At 42.2% G+C, this 21,413-nt stretch overlaps 1 protein-coding gene across 1 annotated transcript in view; it reads left to right on the plus strand.

Moving 5' to 3' along the window:
• The window catches only part of ephb2b (eph receptor B2b), a 248,056-nt gene that overhangs the window by 104,930 nt on the left and 121,713 nt on the right, over nucleotides 1-21,413 (plus strand). The window contains exons 2-3 of the mRNA XM_062986759.1: nucleotides 6,933-7,012; nucleotides 18,298-18,982. Of these exons, the coding sequence (XP_062842829.1) occupies nucleotides 6,933-7,012; nucleotides 18,298-18,982 (765 nt within the window). The remainder of the gene's footprint in view (nucleotides 1-6,932; nucleotides 7,013-18,297; nucleotides 18,983-21,413) is intronic.

Below are 21,413 nucleotides of genomic sequence, written 5' to 3' on the forward strand. Positions count from 1 at the left end.
CACACAGACACTGGGAGACCTTCCAAACTCCACACAGTAAGGACAGTAAGGACCCAGGACCTTCTTGCTGTGAGGCGACAGCAGGTTACAGTATATTGGCAATTGTGTATTAATGCATATGGTTTTGGAATGGGATATCCAACAAGCTCATGGTTAAGGGCAGTTGTAGCCTAGTGGTTAAGGTACTGGACTAGTAATCAGAAGGTTGCTGGTTCAAGCCTCACCTCTGCCAGGTTGCAGCTGTTGGGTTCTTGAACAAGGCCCTTAACTCTCAATTGCTTAGATTGTATACTGTCACAACACAATGAAAGCGTCTGCTAAATGCTGAAAATGTAAATGAATCTTAAGTGTGTACAAACTTTTGGTCATATGATGTCAATTAAGTGGTTGAATTATTGATTTGCTTATTTAAAAGTAAAATATAGGTTTCACTGAGACAGGATTGGTTGGTTTGACAAAAGAACCAATGACGTCAACGTGATCATAGTCACAGAACCAAATCAGAAGTTCAAGAGGGCACCCGGCTGTATCGTAGAGCTTCACGTGTAGTCCTCGTTCTCCAATTGAGGGCTCTATTGCACGTTCAGCAGGTGTTTAATAGATCAGAAGGACTCACTGGGCATTGAAACGAGTGGTTCTCAGTTCTTATCGTCGAATGCTTTCTTTGCGCTAGACAATTCACCACATGAAGACAGACAAGGGCCTTACGATACACACTACGCCTCACGCTAATGCGTTATCGTTATAGCATATAATTATCCCCTGACTCAGCTGGTATAATATAATAACGCCAACAACAGCACAGACGCTGCCAAGCGATACAACGTGGGCTATGTGAAAAGTAAATGGAAAGTGAAATATGGCATGAGGTTGGTGTAGATTGGCGCATTTCTGGGATGTTTCATGCTTCGGAAAAAAAAGATTTGATTACTTGTGGAGCCAGTTAATTGCAAGTCGCGCTGTCCTGAAATGTCCTTTATCAGCCATAACATTAAAACCACCTCCTTGTTTCTACACTCATTGTTCATTTTATCAGCTCCACTTACCCTTTAGGAGCAATTTGTAGTTCTACAATTACTGACTGTAGTCCATCTGTTTCTCTACATACCTTTTTAGCCTGCTTTCACCCTGTTCTTCAATAGTCAGGACCTCACAGGACCACCACAGAGCAGGTATTATTTAGGTGGTGGATTATTCTCAGCACTGCAGTGACAATTACATACATGGTGGTGGTGTGTTAGTGTGTGTTGTGCTGGTATGAGTGGATCAGACACAGCAGCGCCTGTCACTGCTGGACTGAGAATAGTCCACCAACCAAAAACATCCAGCCAACAGCGCCCCGTGGGCAGCGTCCTGTGACTGTGACCACCGATGAAGGTCTAGAAGATGACCGACTCAAACAGCAGCAATAGATGAGCGATCATCTCTGACTTTACATCTACAAGGTGGACCAACTAAGTAGGAGTGTCTAATAGAGTGGACAGTGAGTGGACACAGTATTTAAAAACTCCAGCAGCGCTGCTGTGTCTGATCCACTCATACCAGCACAACACACACTAACACACCACCTCCATGTCAGTGTCAGTGCAGTGCTGAGAATGATCCACCACCTAAATAATACCTGCTGTGTAGTCATCCTGGGAGAGTCCTGACCCTTGAAGAACAGGGTGATACCGGCTAAACAAAAGCATGCAGAGAAACAGATGGACTACAGTCAGTAATTGTAGAAATACAAAGTGCTTCTACATGGTAAGTGGGGCTGATAAAATGGACAGTGAGTGTAGAAACAAGGAGGTGATTCAATAGCTGAGCCCACAAGACTTGTAATTATTATTAAGACATTTAAAAAGGAAATAAAAAAAAATAGTTTCCTCAATCTGTGATTAAAAAAATCCCGTCTTCATTTTTTTATAAAATCTAATTTGCTCTCTCATTGTGAAGTCCGGTGACTTGGCTTTGCTCTAATTAGTGCAGTGTTAATTAAGGGAAAATTGCATTATAATGGATTAATCATGGAAGACTTTTTATATCTTTATATCGGCTATGCATGACTGACACAGAGGATTAATGCAGTATTAGCAGTAGGAGCAGAATATCAAGGGTGTAGGTCCTTTGTGGGACCCACTTACTGTCCATATGGTTTGCTATGGTTGCTGTTTTCATTCTTCCTTCTGTAGTAAAGGTATTAAACCAGGGTACCTGGAGCGACCTCCCTTATCCCTGTTGACCCTCAACCTTTTATGTCTGGTCATATACTGTAGTGGTGGGCATGTACTGTATTGTGGGTGGCACAAAGCCCAGGGTTCCAGGTTAGATGCCTACTTAATTATACAGATTGGATTTGAGCCCATAAAGATGTGGTTTGACATGTTTGGTGTGGTTGGACACCAGTGGTCTACACTGAGCCCTGACCACAACCCCGTTGAACACCTTTAAGATTAATTGATATGTTGATTGGGGATGGAACGGTGGCTCGGTGGGTAGCATTGGCTCACCAGTTTGAGCGATGTGGGGCTTTCAGTGTAGAGTCCAAAGACATGCAGTCAGGTTAACTTGGAATACGAAATTGCCTTGTGTGTGTGTGTGTGTGTGTGTGTGTGTTTGCCTTGTGATGAAGTGGCGCCCAGTGAATTGCACCCACCGTGACCCTGACCAGGTGGTAAAAAGCGGTGGTAAAACAAACATAGAATGAATAAATTAATGAATAACGGATATGTTGGTTATAAGCCACATCTGTGACCTTACGAATGTTCTTTGGACTAAATGGGCACAAATTCCCACAGACATACTTCAAACTCTTGGCAAGTAGAGGCTCTTATAGCCTTAAGGAAAAGAGGGGGTGACTTCATAGCCATTCATAGTTAGGACAGTTAAAGCCTAGTGATTAAGTTACTGGACTTGTAAGCAGAATGTTGTTGGTTCAAGCCCCATCTTCACAAGGTTGCTGCTGTTGGGCCCTTAACCCTCAATTACTCAGACTGTATACTTTACAGGGTAAAGGCGTCTGCTAAATGTCGAAAATGGATAGACATAACCCTGACAGAGCACCAGTCCATCACAGGGCCTCAGCCATCCCACCCTCAGACACAGCCAATCATGTTGGCCATTAGTACCACAGAGTTCTGGGTTCGAATCTCAGCATTGCTAATGGTCACCAGAGCACCCAAAACGCTAGTGAAAGTGAATCAATGAATCCATGAATGAATGGACTGACGTCAACCCAACAGAGAATGCCGCTCTGTGACCCCGGTTAGCACAGGTGTGCTTTTTACACCAGAAAATCCACAGCGAGCCGAGTCTTCCTTTCCCGCTTCTCCGGCTAAGCACTTTCACCACAAAAGGCGGAGGGGTTAAAGGTCCGGCAGGAATTATGGGGAATCCGAGCCGCTCTGGAGCAGCTTGAATGCCCGAGGAAGTCGGCTCAGGTTATCTGCTTCATCTGATTTCTACCGATCCCAGAGGTCCATTCTCTTCCACGTGGATTATCATTCCATCCCGCGATGCATGCCGCGAGGGTAGCGTCACCGCGCAGAGACACAAAAGACGGCTTGTCCTTGTGGCTCGCTCGGGGTTCAGCATGCGCGTCTATTTCAGCGAATGTCCGCTAGCATGTGTTGAATATCTACTATGGAACGTTAGGACCGGTCTAGGTAATGAGCGTTTCATTTAGGTTATGGTTTACAGATCATAAACTTCATGCTACATTTTTCCCATGCATCATAGCACCTGTACTGTATATATTTCCACATCATTTGTTGGAAGACCATATGCCCAAAAGTATGTAGACATCTGAATGTCTGACTGGGTTGGACATTCCTAACATTTAATACGCTATTAATACAGTGTTGGCTGTTAGTGAGATTTTGAACTGTCTACAGGAATTTGTGCCCATTTAGTGAATAAATAAGCATTTGTAAAGCCAAGATTGATGTACCAGTTTAACCAAACTTGACGTAGTCATGCTAAAACAGGACAAAGCCGTCAATAAATTAGTGCCATTAAGTAAAAAGCATATAATCTGGTGTTATTTGATGTCATTTAATACCTGTTAGCAGTGAATGTGGCTGAAACATCGAATAAATTAATAAGATGAGTGGTCACATGATTTTAGCCTCATAGTGTCCATATAAATAGGTCTAATTTGGCAGCACTTGTTACAAAAGACAGTTATACCTTGAAACTCAACATCAGTTGGTTCTGGGACTGGTGTCGAGTTTAAAAGACGTTGAGTTTTAAGGTAGTTTTTCCTATTAGGATGTATGGGAAACCTGTTAATGCGTTCCATGGTCCCGTACTGGGTATATTTTAGGCTAATGTAAAAAAAAAAGGGTTTGTTTTTGACACTTCTACACTGAAATAACACAAATTTAATATAAAAAACTTTGCCTTTAATTCTTTATTGTTTCCTTATGCTTCTTAATCGTGAAAATTCTTGATCTTGGAATATCGTATTCCGTTCAGTAAAGGCGCATTCACATGAGAAGCGGCAAAACCGCTTTGGCACTGGTTGTGCTGGTATTTCCTATGGAGTGTAGTGTAGTCATTTGGTCCAGAACCAACAATATACTCAGCAACCGAGACAATATGGTCAAGAACTGAATTGTTCAAGATAGGACCCATTCAAGAAATGAGGTTCCACTTATTTACTTCGAGCTCTACAGCCTCAAAAGTCATCAAAGCCACACTGAGGACAAGGACTGGCCTCGATTAGCAGTTCCCCGCGTCGATCTGGGAGAACGTCTTCATCGGGAACGTCTCTGGTGGATATCTGAGTACAGTGCTACTCCTAACCCACATCCTGTTCCACACGTAAGCTCCCCGGAGATTCATCCAGATAGAGAGCTCTTGTCTTCGAGCGATCTTGGCTAAATCACACGGTGGGAAAGTGGAACCCACTGTTTCCTGCTGGCTAGATTTCTACAGACTCCCTTAACCGCACTTTTGTTTTTTTTAAATACTGTGGACAGTGGGAATAATAAAGCTGATTTAGTGGTGGCGGTCTGATATGTCAGTGATATTTTTTGTAGGAATCAGTTCGTGAACTAGCAAACATGACTAGAAGAAGACAGATATTCTGCTACTGTGATGATCTGTCGAGACATGGACTCCACAAGACGTGTGAATCATTTACCCACCCATATGTCTTGCTCCTAGAATTTATGGGAGTTGCTGGACTCACTGAGCACTTTATAAGAAACACCTATCTGGTATATATATTTATTCAATACTTTAATATACTTAGTGGGTATACAATTACTGACTGTAGTCCATGACTGTCCCTGTACCATATTCTTCAATCAAAAAGGTAACTGTTTCAACCTATGATAAGGTGTTCACTGATAAAATAGAACACACATGGTGTCTGACTGTCCCCCAACAACCAGTAGGCAGTCGTAGCCTATTGGTTAAGGTACTGGATTAGTAATCGAAAGATCATTGGTTCAAGCCCCACCACTGCCAGGTTGCCACTTTTGGGCCCTTGAGCAAGGCCCTTCAACCCTCAATTGCTTAGACAATATACTGTCACATAACTGTAAAAGCATCTGCTAAATGCCTAAAATGTAAATGCACAACCAGCGCTAACAGGGCTTGTGTTCCTAATAAAGAGCCAAATCCCAACAACACTGCTGCACCTCCTGCACACAGAATGGGACACACTACCAGACATCAGAATGCTCCTCTACCCAAACATCATCTGGTCAGTTGTGGTCCATTTAGATGGACAAAGCATACAGAGAAAGTGTACAGATAAGCTACAGTCAGTAATTATACAACCACAAATACAAAAGTGATAAATGTACATACAGCAGCAGATAGGTGTTCCTAATAAAGTGCTCAGTAAGTGTAAGTCGTGTAGTGAATGAATTAATAAATAAATCGATCAATCAGTTAGTTAGTTAGCACAGGTGTGAAGCTAATTTGGAGCAAGCGTCTTCAGACAAATTGAGGTGTTCAATCCTCAATCCATCTTCTGCATGCTGCCAGGAGCACATATGATGTTTTTATATATACGAGGGATCTTCAAAAAGTTTCCGCACTTGTATATTTTGGTTGGAAACAGTGAGGGTGGGAGGAGTAGTAATTGGTCGCATCTGAGAGACTAAGACAGACTATAAGCTTCTTTAAGAAGCTTTAAGGGGAAGAAGATTTTCATGTGGTGATGATGTGAAAGCAACGGTGCATCAGTGGGTACACGCTCAACCAAAAACATTTTTTGCTGATGGCATTAAAAAGTTGGTATGACGCTGGGAAAAATGCATCGGAAGGTGACTATGTAGTGATTTCATTAGTTTTTGAAATTCTTAATAAATAGTTTTAAAAAGTGCGGAAACTTTTTGAAGAACTCTCTTTTTTTTTATATTTATTAATTTTTAAATGTACTTTTTATTATAAACATATTTTAAAATATATTTTCTTATTTTTTCTAAATTGTATTTATTTATTTATTATTTAATTGTTTTTTTTTTTCTAAATTTTATTTATTATTTATTTCTTATTTTCTTATTTTATTTTATTTACATTATTTTCGAAATTTTATTTATTTATTATTTTATTTTATTTTATTATTTTTTTTCCTGCTCTTATATTCAGATTCAAGTGGTCCTGGCCAATGAAAGTGGCTCACAGAAAACTATTGTCACTTTGCACATCCAATCATCCAAGCATACTAGAAAAAAGGCGGGACTTCCCCGTTATAAGCAAAAATCTATAGGACGCATTAGCAATCAATCAGAATGCTTTTAGAAAGTAGCATTGACGGCACTTTTTTGTACAGAATGTGAAGCAATTAATGGAAAAAAAACAGAGAAAAATTAAATGCTAGCTGGGAAGCAGCATTGTTAGCAGATAATGCTAACTTTCAATGGAAGTCAGTGCACTCCTGGTTGTGTTTACTTGCTTGTAACCCTAAAAATGTTATTTTTGCTCCTCAGAAACATTAATGGACTCCACTACAGCAACGGCAGAGCTGGGATGGACGGTGTTTCCCGTCTCTGGCACCAGTGAGAACAGCGTAAGTGTGATGCCAACGTATTCCCGCTGAAATATTTACATTTCACAGAATTCAACACTGTGGCTTACAGATTCAACACATCACTCCCACATTGACGTCACCGGTTCTGCTTTAACACAAACAATTCTTTATCTGTAGGAACGTTTCGGAAAGGTCGCACCACATCTAAGGCCAAGCGGTAAATCAGTCAGTCTGAAACTAAGTCGAAAAATCTGAAACAAAAAAAATAAAGGAATAAAAAAGACTTGTTGAGTAATTTGCTGGTGTGTTTCAGAGGAATATAAGAAAAATGCTGCTCGTTTTATTCAATTATTTACGCTTCTGTGGTCCGTTTGTGGTGGCTGCTTTAAATTATACCGTGCTGTGCGTCTGCTTGTGGACGAGAGAGGGAGAGAAAAAAGGAAAGGCGGGAAAGATTTCGACAGGCCTGTTGTGCAACTTTAAAGTTTTCCAGATATAATTTGCTCCCCATCATCCTGTTCAACCTGAGGGCTCGCAGCCTCTTCTGCTGACTGTGCCATTAACGCTAGAGAACAAAGAGCACGATGGCGCAGACCAGCTGAACCTGGATCCGGTCGTAATAGAATGAGATGCACGTGCGTCCACGGAGATAAGAATCAGATTTGTGCAGAGTTGAATCATTTTCCTGCATTTTTATCTGTATAAAATATTTCTGCATGAATTCATGACACAGATCATTGCTGGAGACCCTGATGGCACTCGAGGAGGGAGTATTTGCCTATCACATGCTTCCTTCGATGCAACGGGTCCTTTTAGTCCGGTCTTTTTCCACACAGCAGACTAGTGGCCAATTTTGTCTGCTACAGGTACTGCCAATTGTGCCTGCTAGGGGGCGCCCAACCGGTATACGGTAGCACCAATTGGCTGATAGACCTATTTGGGTTCAGTTCAGAATCCCAGCGCTGGTGTGCTAGTGGAATATCCTGCTGCGCCACCTGGGTGCTCTCTTACCTTGTATTTACTCATTGACCCTTACCGGGCACTAGGACAGCAACATATGCCCATTTGTCCAGTGCAGCAATGTCAATGCTGGGAGAGGAATAGTGTTCTAACCAAAAATATAAAGCCAGCAGTAGCATGTGATCAGAATGTATCCACATATCAACAGATAAACAGTAATAAAACATCCCAACAACACTGCTGCACCTGATACACTCATACCAGAACAACACACTACCATATCATAACCATACAAGTGTCATTCAAGTACTGAGTATGGTCTATTACTCAATAATATGTGGTTGTATGGGGTTGCTTTACCCCCTGGGTTGGATAGGGTTTACCGAGCGTGCCCCTCGCTACATGCCCACGAGTTTACGAAGATTAATGCAATTTCCACCAAAATACCAAAAATAGGTCAGAGGCTGCATCCCAAACCACATAGTAAACAATGTGAAATTAGTAACATCACCATGCCTGGTCTACTGTTTTGATGCTGTGTAGTATGGAATGATGTGGTTTCGGGCACAGACTCCTCCTGGGTCGCTTTCTTTGGAGGGACGATGACGTAGAACAACCGTCATTGCTCGGCTAACTGTGAGGTTTCCGAAACGTCAAACAATACAGACTGGGAGATCTGCTGAGATCATGTGTGTGACAAGACCCACCCGCAGCACAAACTCAATATTATTAATAGAAAAATTGTGTTCCCATAGTTTTTTTTTTAATGCCAGATGCCATTTCTGACGCAACCCTTCTGATTTTTATCTGGGCTTGGGACCGGCACTGAGAGCGCACCGACAAGTGCACCTCCAAATGGCAGGGATGTCCAGCCATTCTCCCTCAGACATAATCAATCATGTCTGTGTGGACGTCCAGCTGGCCAGTAGCGACAATGAGATTTAAACCTTGGATCTCAACAGTAGTGGGCTAGTGTGATTTACCTCAGCACCACCCACATCTATATGCGAAAATGATGTGCATTAATAAGGGGAATATGGGGTTGGCCTCCTTTTTGCAGCTATAACAGCCTACACTTCTCTGGGAAGGCTTAAAAAAGATGCAAATACAATCACCGAGCAATTTATTAGGTACACCTATTGGTTATGTGCATTTGTTATTGATTTATTTATTGAGCACTGCAATGTTAACGTACAGTAGAATGACATGGTGGTGCAGCGGTGGTGATGGGCTTTTTAAACATCTGGGAAGATGCTCCAAGAGCATCATGTGATCAGAAATTGTCCAATAATAAAAGACTGGAGGAAGATTAAGACACACCATGCATATAAAAATAGCCCCGGTCTTACCAGGCATGTGTTCCTAATAAAGAGGCCAGTGCATTTAAACAGGCTCTTATACCAGAACAACATACACCACCACTGAGGGGTCCTTTTTGATTGATAAATAAGTTACAGAGATTTGGAGGAGGGGGGTGACAAAGTGTACCGTGCAACAGATGAGATGGGCCACAGGGAGTAATTACATACCCATAAGCTTTATCTGTAGATGTAAGTGTACCTAATAAAGTGCTCGGTGAGCGGTTACCCATATTTACCACGAACAAGGCCTCAGTGCGCCGAGATTCCGTTACTGAATATCCGTCCTGTCTGTTTTGCACCAGAGCAGAACAGGTGGGCTTCCATCCGAGTCACAGGTCTTAAGTTATTGTCTTACAACCCCCGCCGAGCCCCCGCGTCCTTCAGAAGATCACTATCGGTCAAAATATGGAACGCTCCGTCAACAGCCGGCTTTCCCAACACTGAACAGCTTTGTTAAATAAACGTAAAGGTTCTGCATGGTATTCAGGGGAAGATATCCAGATGTGGCGGTCATTCGTACCTTCATCCATCCTTTTATCCATCCGTGCAGCCGGTGAATTCATTCATGCAGCCATCCTTTTTTTTTTTGGCTTTTAAGACAGAAGTTCATGGTAGAAGTTCAGGGGGTTTGTACGGGGTCAGGAGTTCAGGAGCTGAAAGATGGAAACATGCATCTTAATATATTTAATAAAGATTAATAGTCCCAAGATGTTTTTCCAGTTCAATCAAAATGTGACTGTAAGATTCAACAGTACTACTGTTGTTGAACTACTACAGTAGTTCAAGTAGAAAACAGGCTAATGATACAACTCTGCTGAAACCTTGTTAGAACAAAGAAATAGGCAGAAGATGCGATGCTATAGAAGATTAGTAAGTACATGCTAGAAGTGGCTCTTCAATCGTCTTTTGAAGAACAAGGGAAATTCAAACCACCACTTGGGTGGTAGTACAGAGAACAGCCTTGATGCCTGTCTTCCTTGAGTTCTGGGTGAAAAATCAAGATGAGTAAGACTTGTGGCTTGGAGGTTGTGTGGCACCCCAAGGTAGCTTGGACCTGGTCTACCTGGAGAACGCATCAGTGGGGTGATGGGCAGTGCATTGCAGGAGACATGGGAGCACCTGCCAGTAGGGAGTGGTTTCCATAGAGAGAAATGGCCGAATCTTCTTGATGTTGTAGAGGAGGACCCTACATGAGCAGAGAGAGATAGCTGGCTATCCAGGACATGGGAAAACATTCTCATATCCTGTTAGGTATGTATTGTGATTCTGGTGATTATACCACCTTAATAACAAGCAAGTGTTTGTGTTGAATTGAAACAACTTACTGGAAACCCTTCTCAGAAGATCACCTTAATGGAAAAGCCCATGGTTAAGGTTTCCTAACAGTACAGAAGTACACATAGCCAGAATTATGGTGGTACTACAAATAATTCCTTGAGTTCTGGGTGGAAATTCAAGCTGAGCAAGACTTGTGGCTTGGAGGTTGCGTGGTACAGAGCAGGGTTTTATGACTTCTCTAAGGTAGCTCGGAGCAGGTCCATTTTTGCCTTTGTAGCCGGTGAAGAGAACGCAGCAGTGGGGTGATGTGGCATTGTTTGGGTTGGTTGAAAACACCTTAATGGAAACGCCCATGGTTAAGAGTTTGATGATGTTCTTCTGTACGTTCTCAGCAAGGGTTCATAAGAGTACAGAAGTACACATAGCCGGAATTATTTCTGTCTTATTGAGCAGCGTGCAAAGACCTAGAAAGAGTCGTAAAGAAACAGATGGTCCTAAAGAGCACGCGTCTGGTTATAATATATGAAACCAAACATTGACTAGTCTGAGCTCCTCTGAAGAGGAATTCGGTTTAGGGTGCATTCCGAAGAAAGTGGCAGTTAGTTTTGCTCCACAGCGATCTGACCCGTATTTATCGACTTATTGGTCTTATACGTATATGAACCACTTCTTTGAGGTCATAGTTTGATTTGTCAGCTTGTTTGGTCAGAGCTTTGATTACTTGAAAGGAAAATTTGTACACATGATCCACATGGAGATTGAGAGAAAAGAATTAAGCTTGTTTGTGTAACGTCACATGTTGTGCATTACCGTCGAATCCATGTAATTGAAGTTGACCACTAAAGGCGGGGCACCCCACGGGCTTCCCTGTTTCTCCTTACCTTGGTTGCGGTGCAGAGACCAGCAGAGTATAGAGATGTACGTTTACACTGGTCTGTAATTCAGCGCTGGGTCTGGCTGCCGTTCGTTCCATGCGTCTTCTCAGGGCTGACGTCTTTACTTACAGATTTCCCACCACCGAACGTGCTTCATGCTCATCATGGTGTGAACCATTTTTCTCACTTTTACCGTGGCTTCTTTGAACCAAACGTCCTTCTAATTCATCTGAAGAGACATCAGCAATGCTTCACGTTTCCACTGAAGTATTATGGTTGGACAAGTGACAGGCTGTAAAAAATCACAGTACGTGATCACTGCGCTCACATACTCGTCAAGTCTGTCACAGTTTAATATTAAAACCACCTCCTTGTTTTTACACTCACTGTCCATGTTATCAGCTCCATTTACCAAATAACAGCACTTTGTAGCTACAATTACTGACTGTAGTCTCATTTCTGTTTCTCTGCATGCTTTGTTAGCCCCCTTTCATGCTGTTCAGGACCCCCACAGGACCACCACAGAGCAGGTATTATTTCACATGGTGGTGGTGTGTTAGTGTGTGTTGTGTTGAAAAAAAAAAAACAGGTACAGCCTGGAGAAGAAACACAAAGAGTCCTGGGGTGATACTGCGCCAGCTACTCAATCCACCAGCATGTTACAGCTCAAATGCTCGCCATAGAATCAGACTGGAGAATTTAGCGAACCAGCCCCAATAAACACAGGCTGCCATGCCATCATACTTAAGACCAGATGGGTTTCTCTGACAGGCACAAAAAAATGCTGCCATGCCACCACCGGACGAAACTCGAGTCCAGGATAGGTTCCTATGACAACTATAACACAGGAATGATGTGGGCAACAAACTAAAGAACGGCAGCAAAAAAGACTAGCTGGAGAAGGGCATCATGTCTGACCTTCAGCCCGGTATATCAGGCAAACAAACAAAAACACAGGAAGTCGGAGGACTGAACTTTTTGTCAATTTGCACCTCTACCCTGTCTACCAGCCATTATGGGCATGACATTTGGATGCCTTACAGTACCCCCTTTCAAGGAACTTAGTTAGTCAGTTATTTGCATTGTCCAAATTGAACTAGGCAGTTCATAATTCTTGACATGAGATTTTTTGGGAAGAACATTAATAATCTTTAAAAATTAATAATTAAAAAATATTTATGACCTGAACATCACATCCAAAATAATTTGGGGTTTCTCTCATTTTGCTGTTATACATACATTATGCAACATCCATTACCATCCCAGAGAACTATTTTGTCTATTGTCTTTGGTCAGAGTCACAGAATCAGCCAAATGGAAGCAGAACATCCAACGATCCTTAATCACGACCAAAGAATATCTGTACCAATAAGCAATTTTGTCTGCCACGGCAATATTGTGCCAATAATTCCACACAAGCCCTCAGTTAATCAGGGTCTACGTCTATAAACATTTCCTTGCCATCCTAACAATTTTGGACCACTTAGACTCGCCATAATTTTAACACGGCACTTAAGAAACCTCCCGGGACAAGTACTCAAGTTGACGAAAGCTAGGAATCCACGATTAACTGTCTGAAAGATTATACAATCTCTATCCTTGCAGATCTAACCCATTACCTTCACATCTGAAAGCACATGACCACCTTCAACCGCACTCCCACCTAATACCGGGGGGAAAAAGCTGTGAAAATGAAGACGTTTCATTTAATTTCACACTCAGCACTTGATCGCTGGGTCCTTATTATGCCCCATTTGCTTCTCTCCTATGATAAAAGAGTGGCATAAAAGCCATGGCAGGACAAAGAGAGGCCCTGCTTCCAAATACATCTGTTTGGCGTCTCTATAGCACCCTCTATTCTACACCCCCCACCCTTCCTTTGCCGCAACGCGCCCCCCCCTTGCTGACTCTCCATTTCTCATTAGTAACTGCCTCACTTTTTATTTTCCTCTAATTTGATCAGTCAATTATTTAACCTCCAACAAGAAGATGTTACACTCTGTCTTCTTCTCTTCATCTGGCGTTCAGCCCCCCTTAACGAACAGGCAGGAGAAGAATAGTTTTGCTTTGGGGAAAGTGGGAAGGTCAATGGCTGTTCAAGACCCCGGACACTTTATGTCCATTTGTAGAGTGCAGACCAAAGCACATTGCAAATTATTCACACTTGCCGCACACGGATGATAGATCCAGCCTCTGGAATCATAATAAACTGAATATATAGTTTATTCTCTTGTATCTAACCTAAAAAGTACCTCAACATCCACCATTCTGTCTGCATTCCAAGCCATACAACTGTATATATACAGCAACCACATTAAATCCTTGGCTAGTTAAACTTTAACATTATCTATTGATACAAACGAGTGGGATTGTAGTCTGAGTCTTGATGTATGTCAGTATATTTTACCAATTTATTTAATGAAACCCAAGCATCAGACGTTTCACAAATATAATTTTACATACCTGAAATTTGTACGCAGCTGCCAGGCCAACTAATAAACCAAATTACTGTATTCATGGGTAGAGATTTTCAGAAAATTGGTCATCGTCTAATAATGGTCTAAATATCTGATCTGACTGTTAATATTTAGTTATAGTATTGAATCCTTGGCTAGTTAAACTTTAACATTATGTATTGATACAAACAAGTGGGATCTAATAATTGTCTAAATATCTGATCCGACCACTTAAATTGGATGAAATAATTAATTATTATTATTTTGTTTTTAAATCACATTTTAATTTATTTTTTAATTTATTTATTTATTTCATTATTATTATTAATATTAATGTTACTAATACAGCTAGTACAACTAGCTAGCTTAAGTTTTTAGTTATTATATTAAATCATTGGCAAGTTATACTTTAACATTATTTATTAATACAAATGAGTGGGATCTAATAATTGTCTAAATATCTGATCTGACTGCTTAAATTGAAATTATTTATTATTATTATTGTTATTATTTTTTTTTTTATTTAGTTTTTAAATCAAATTTTTTGATTTAATTATTTTTTTTTTTTTGTTATTATTATAATTGTTATTATTATTATTATTATTATTATTAATAATAATGCTACTAATACAACTAGTACGATTATTTACAACAGGTAAATTTTTAATTAATTGAGTAAGCAGCTAGCTTATGTAGCATGCTGGCTAGCTAGCTTAAGTTTTTAGTTATTGTATTAAATCCTTGGCAAGTTATACTTTAACATTATTTATTAATACAAATGAGTGAGATCTAATAATTGTCTAAATATCTAAATAATCTTAAATTGAAATGATTTATTATTATTTATTTATTTATTTATTTATTTTTCAAATTCTTTTTCACATTTTTTTAAATTTATTTTTTAAATAATTTAATTTTTAATTTTTTAATTATTTTTATTAATGCTACTAATACAACTAGTACAACTTCACTAATGCAACAAGTACATCGTGGTGAGTAATTTCACACTCACATAAAAAGAAAGAATATTTAATTAGAACAACTTAACACTAATTTTTGAAGTTCAGGAGGGCATTAAACATTGCAAATTACACCGTTTTGACATTTACAGCCCCAAACTAATTTAGAATCATTTCATCATTTTATTTGCAGAGAATAATTAGGACACGCGTACACAGAACCAAAGTCTTGTAAGAAAATGGTTTAATTAGGAGGGTGTTTGATAGAACGGGGGTCTCGAACAACTGAATCCCGTCAAAACCCTGTCAAAATCCTTGTTAAGCAGCGACTAATTTGGGAAATTATGTCAGCAGTGAAGTGAAGAGTGAGCCCAAGAGGGGGTGGGTTAAACGGATGGGCGCTGAACAGGCTCCTTGCCCACGGTGTGAAGACGCCTTTGAGGTGAAGAAAAGGGCTTTTTCCTGCTAAATAAGGTCAAGGTTTCGACTCACTCACTGGCTGGAATTTTGATTGTTTTGTGCAGGGGACTGTTAGCTTGAGCTTTAGCCAGCTGGGTCAGAAACCACAGAGGAGGCATCTGGAGTCACTTTAGGTCGAGTAGTGAAGTCTCTGGTGCATGAATCTATATTAGTTGTAGTGTGTGATATATGACTGTAAAGTTAATAAGAACTTCAGGCGTGAAATTTTAGGTACTAGTTAACAGATTTTATTATTACTATTATTATTAGTAGTAGTAGTAGTAGTAGTAGTCGTAGTAGTATTATTATTTTACTGTAATCAGAAGGAACAGGAGGTTGACTGACACAAAAATCTGTGCACTATTTAGTCTTTTTTTTGTGGTGTCACATATCCAGTCTCAATGTGCTCCTGGAGCTCATGTTGATGTGCCACGCTCCTCTCTACAGGAGCACATGTTGGGGGTTGTCTTGTTTTTGATTTCAAGGTGACACCCCTTTACACTGATTGGTCAAGCTAATGATCCACAGCTGCTCCTCTTTGCAGGTAATGCTCAGGGCATTTGAGGGAGCAGCTGTGGATCCTTCAGCGGAGACTGTTTTGGATTTTGGCCCCCACAGGACCACCACAGAGCAGGTATTATTTGGGTGGTGGATCATTCTCAGCACTGCAGTGACAATGACATGGTGGTGGTGTGTTAGTGTGTGTTGTGCTGGTATGAGTTGGTCATCTTCTAGACCTTCAGTGGCCACAGGACGCTGCCATGAGGCGTATTTTTGTTTTGGTGGACTATTCTCAGTCCAGTAGTGACAGTGAGGTGTTTAAAAACTCCAGCAGCGCTGCTGTGTCTTATCCACTCATACCAGCACATCATACACTAACACACCACCACCATGTCAGTGTCACTGCAGTGCTGAGAATGACCCACTACCCAAATAATACCTGCTCTGTGGTGGTCCTGGGAGAGTCCTGACCATTGAAGAACAGGGTGAAAGGGGGCTAACAAAGCATGCAGAAAAACAGATGGACTACAGTCAGTAATTGTAGAACTACAAAGTGCTTCTATATGGTAAAAGGAGCTGATAAAATGGACAGTGTGTGTAGAAACAAGGAGGTGGTTTTAATGTTATGGCTGATCGGTGGGTGTATAGTGTTTGTTATATGAGTCAATGCCGCATCTCTTTTCCGTTGCCAGAGGACGGACGGAAGCAAGCTCAGCAAAACGGCCGACTGTGTAAACACAGAAATTTATCACCTGTCCTTTCATTCTCCCTGAGTTTCATCAATAATGCATTTTTTTATACAGGGCCAAGACAAATAAACCCGTCCGAGGTTCACGTCTCAGGCCTGGTAGGGGCTTCGGCGAACGCCAACCAGCACCAGCCTTGTTTACCTCCAATTCCAGTCTTTTGGCAGAGTAGCTAAAGGATTTTCTACCCTCTTCCTCACCTCATATCTCTCCAGCCCTGTAATCTAGCTGGTGCCTGTGGGGAGAGTTTCTGAAAATGGCTCGACTACTCTCCGAAAGTCCCCGGAGAGCGGAGACAGACATGAGAGAGCTTGTTGAAAGATGTCCGCTGTTGCTCTACAGTTTTGAACCCGTGTACTCGTAGTGATTTGCGACTCTGATCTCAGTTAGGAATGCACTTACACAGCTTGTCATAGATGATAATAATGAAGGCACTAAAGGCTAGGAGCATTAATTGAGCATAAAATTAATTAATCCAAAATGAATTAATTCAATTTTATTAACCACTTTATTCTAAGCTGGACAATGGAGGTCTGGAGTCGAAGCCGAAAACACCAAATGTGAGGCATGAATACACCCTGGACAAGGCTCAGGTTAATTGATGAGCATGTAGGGCAAGGTTGTCAATTCTTAGATGCCCTAAAATGCTGCCTACCGAGATGCCTTATTAAGGTAGCTTCGTTAGTGTTCAGTGCGGCATTCAATACGTACACCGATCAGGCATGACATTATGACCATCTCCTTGTTTCTAAACTCACTGTCCATTTTATCAGCTCCACTTACCATATAGAAGCACTTTGTAGTTCTACAATTACTGACTGTAGTCCATCTGTTTCTCTAAATACTTTTTTTAGCCTGCTTTTACCCTGTTCTTCAATAGTCAGGACCCCCACAGGACCACTACAGAGCAGGTATTATTCAGGTGGTGGGTCATTCTCAGCACTGCAGTGACAATGGCAGACCAACTAGGTAGGAGTGTCTAATAGAGTGGACAGGGAGTGAACACGGTATTTAAAAACTCCAGCAGCACTGCTGTCTCTGATCCACTCATACCAGCACAACACACACTAACACACCACCACCATGTCATTGTAACTGCAGTGCTGAGAATCATCCAGCACCTAAATAATACCTGCTCTGTGGTGGTCCTGTGGGGGTCCTGACCATTGAAGAACAGGATGAAAGGGGGCTAACAAAGCATGCAGAGAAACAGATAGACTACAGTCAGTAATTGTAGAACTATAAAGTGCTCCTATATTGTAACATCTGATAAAATGGACAATGAGTATACAAACAAGGAGGTGGTTTTAATGTTATGGTTGATCGGTGTATGGTTACAGACTGTAACTGGAGTAAGGGATCAAACCTGGGTAACTGAAGCTGTTTAGCATCAACACTTTTGCGACAAGTCAAAATTCATTGGAAGAAAATGTTGGACCGTCCTCTCCCTATCCCAGACATAGACGATCATGTCTGTGTAGATGCCCAGCCGGCTGGTAGCACCACTGAGGTTCAAACCCGGTAATATACATGGCACAGCCACAGGCAATAGACCGGCCAAGTGTTCACAAACAAGCTACCTTAGCATTTCAAGGTACAACGTTAAAAGAGCTTGATCTACAAAAAAATTAAAGGTTAGGATCGAACCTGGGTGACTGAAGCAGTGCAGCACCGACTCTACCAAATGCTCTTGAAGTCAATTGATGCCTTTCTTTCCCTTTTTTGGCAGTGGGAAGAGGTGAGCGGCTACGATGAGAACATGAACACCATCCGCACCTATCAGGTCTGCAACGTCTTCGACGCCAACCAGAACAACTGGGTGCGCACAAAATACATCCACCGACGAGGAGCCCAGCGCATCCACGTAGAGATGAAGTTCTCGGTACGGGACTGCAGCAGCATCCCGCGGGTACCAGGCTCCTGCAAAGAGACCTTCAACCTGTACTACTACGAATCGGACGCCGACACGGCCACCAAGGTGTCCCCTCCGTGGATGGAGAACCCCTGGATCAAAGTCGACACCATCGCCGCCGACGAGAGCTTTTCGCAGGTGGACCTGGGCGGACGCGTGATGAAGATCAACACGGAGGTGCGCAGCTTCGGGCCCGTCTCACGGAACGGCTTCTACCTGGCGTTCCAGGACTACGGAGGCTGCATGTCGCTCATCGCGGTCCGGGTTTTTTACCGCAAATGCCCACGCGCCGTCCGGAACGGGGCCATTTTTCTGGAGACGCTGTCGGGGGCCGAGAGCACTTCTCTGGTCGCGGCGAGGGGGGTGTGTATACCGAACGCGGAGGAGGTGGACGTACCCATCAAACTCTACTGCAACGGGGATGGCGAGTGGATGGTGCCTATCGGGCGCTGCATGTGCAAGGCTGGACACGAACCTGTGGACAACGGGACCGTATGTAGAGGTCAGTCTACTCATGTACTGTTTTTTCGCCTGGCTGCATGATTACACAATATATGGTCAAAAGTATGTGAACACCCCTTTTTATTTTGAAGTACAGGTGCTTTAGGCACACCCTTTGCCAACAGGCATGGTTCCAACATTGGCAAAATATGCCTAGCATGCCTGTACCCCTCTGGACAAGTGAGGTCCTTAAAAAAAATGACCTCACAACCAGTCTTTGTAAGGAATGGGCACAAATTGGGCGCAAACTTCTACAGACACACCCCACAGTCTTGAGAAAAGTCTTACCAAAAGAGTAAAGGCTGTTATAGTCACAAAGAGGATGCCAAATCCATATTAATTCCCAGATTTCACATACTTTTGGCTTTTTTTTGTATTCTACCCTGTACCCTGGCATTTATTTGACAGATTTAAAGAAAGTGGCACAGCTGGTAGAGTGAGTGTCGGAGTGCCTAGTGCACACTACACGAATCTTGCCCTGATCTTTGCTCGCTGACAGGTCGTGGACAGATGTGCCAGCTTGGAAGCAAATCGGCGTTCGCTCGAGGCTCGAAACTTGGCTCTTGATCGCTATGCGAGAACTGTTCCACGACTCGATCCGAGCGTCTATATTTTGTAGACTGGACCTGTCGGAGACTCAAAATCCTGTAGTCTGAAAAGTGTTGCGATCAGGTTGTAACTGGCAGTGAGTGCGGTGTTGAACTCCAGCTAATGAGAATGCAAGATACAGGGTGAGGGGAAACCCGGGGAGGAGTTGTAAATGTGTAGGATGGGCAAATTATAGTTTTTATCAGAATACAAGCTTTACAGTATTTGTGACTTATCATCTACGCCAATCTATAATACCAACGTTTTAATGCAAAAAATATTTATTTACCTTTAATTCTCTTTTCAGAACAGATAATCTATGCGTGCTGTAGCCCAATCCACTCCCAACTCCCATGTTTCTTTGCTTTTTCCTCCTTGTTTTTACCCTGTATATCAGCGCACCAACACGTGGTATCATTATACCCATTGGCGGCTCGTTCCTTTTGGCGATCGGGCGACGCACCACCAAAGGGCGAAAGGGAAAAAATATTTCTATCACATTCAACCAGTGCTAACCTAGCTGTGACTGTTTTGGACAGGTCTGTCTTGCCTCTGAATATCGTAGTCCAATCAGCGTTGAGTTGTGTTCCGTACAGTACCGCACCTTTTGGGCGATTTCAGTCTGATTGAAAATGGCCCCGGATTGCTCTGATAGACTCTCATATTAAGGCACTTTTTTTTCGAACTGTAGGCTCTGCAATACAATCTGAATGGGTTCCGGGAGGGCTCGTATTTACGTGCTTGCGTCACACGTAACCTGGTGTAGCGATCTCGTCACCATGACTACCATTACCTCAGTTCGGAGCAACTATTTATTGTTACAATTATTGTTACAATTATTATTTATTTACAATTAAATTGTTAGTGTGAAGGCTTTACTTAATTTTATGATTAATGGTAAAGCTGCTCTCTCTCCATGTTCAAAGTTATTTGTGAGGGCAAACTGACAGATGACTTAAGATGTTAATTATTTAAGCTTTAATTTACCCATTGAACCTTGGCCATCATCGCAACTATGGCCCCCCCTGAGAGATTTGGCAGGAGCCGCCACTGATTATACCTCTCGTCACTTTGGGAGACCAGACAGACTCATCTGAGATCCCTCCCAGTGTTAGATCATGTAGTGTGTGACCCCCTATCGCCGATCAATCATGTAGTGTAAAAACCACAATGACTTAGAAGACTCCCGATTACAAGAGATCAAGATGTGTAGTGTGAACTTAGCATAAGGCAACGTAGAGTCTAAGAACCTGGGTTCGATTCTCAACTCTGTACACTGCCAATAAGGAGTTGTGAATGCTTTTCCGGGATTTTTTTTTTTTCTTTATGCATTTTCTCCCTTTTTTCTCCCATTTTAGCGCGTTCAGTTGCCCGATTGCATCATGCTTCCTCTCCACCAATGCCGATCCCTGCTCTGATTGAGGAGAACGAAGCTAACCCACGCCCCCTCCGACACGTGGGCAGCAGCCGTATGCATCTTATCACCTACAGTTTGACGAGTGCAGTGCAGCCCAGCTGCGCGTACGGGGGGACACACCCTGAGAGCACTCTTTTCTCATCTCTGTGCAGGCGCCATCAATCAGCCAGCAGAGGTCGTAATTGCACCAGTCATGCAACAGGCCTATCGTTGTTCATGTGGCCGCTCAGCCGGCAAGGCAGAGCTGAGATTCGATACGATGTATTCGAGATCCCAGCTCTGGTTCCAGCGTGTGTTTTTACCGCTTCGCCACCTGAGCGGCTTCTGGGATTTTTGTACCCTCCCAAAAAAAACTTATGGGAGGTTTATTGTCTAGAATAAATTGCACATAGTTATAAAGTGAATGTTTGAGTGTGTCTTGCCATGG

The sequence above is a fragment of the Trichomycterus rosablanca genome, chromosome 24, assembly GCF_030014385.1.
Source record: "Trichomycterus rosablanca isolate fTriRos1 chromosome 24, fTriRos1.hap1, whole genome shotgun sequence".
Lineage (NCBI taxonomy): Eukaryota > Metazoa > Chordata > Actinopteri > Siluriformes > Trichomycteridae > Trichomycterus > Trichomycterus rosablanca.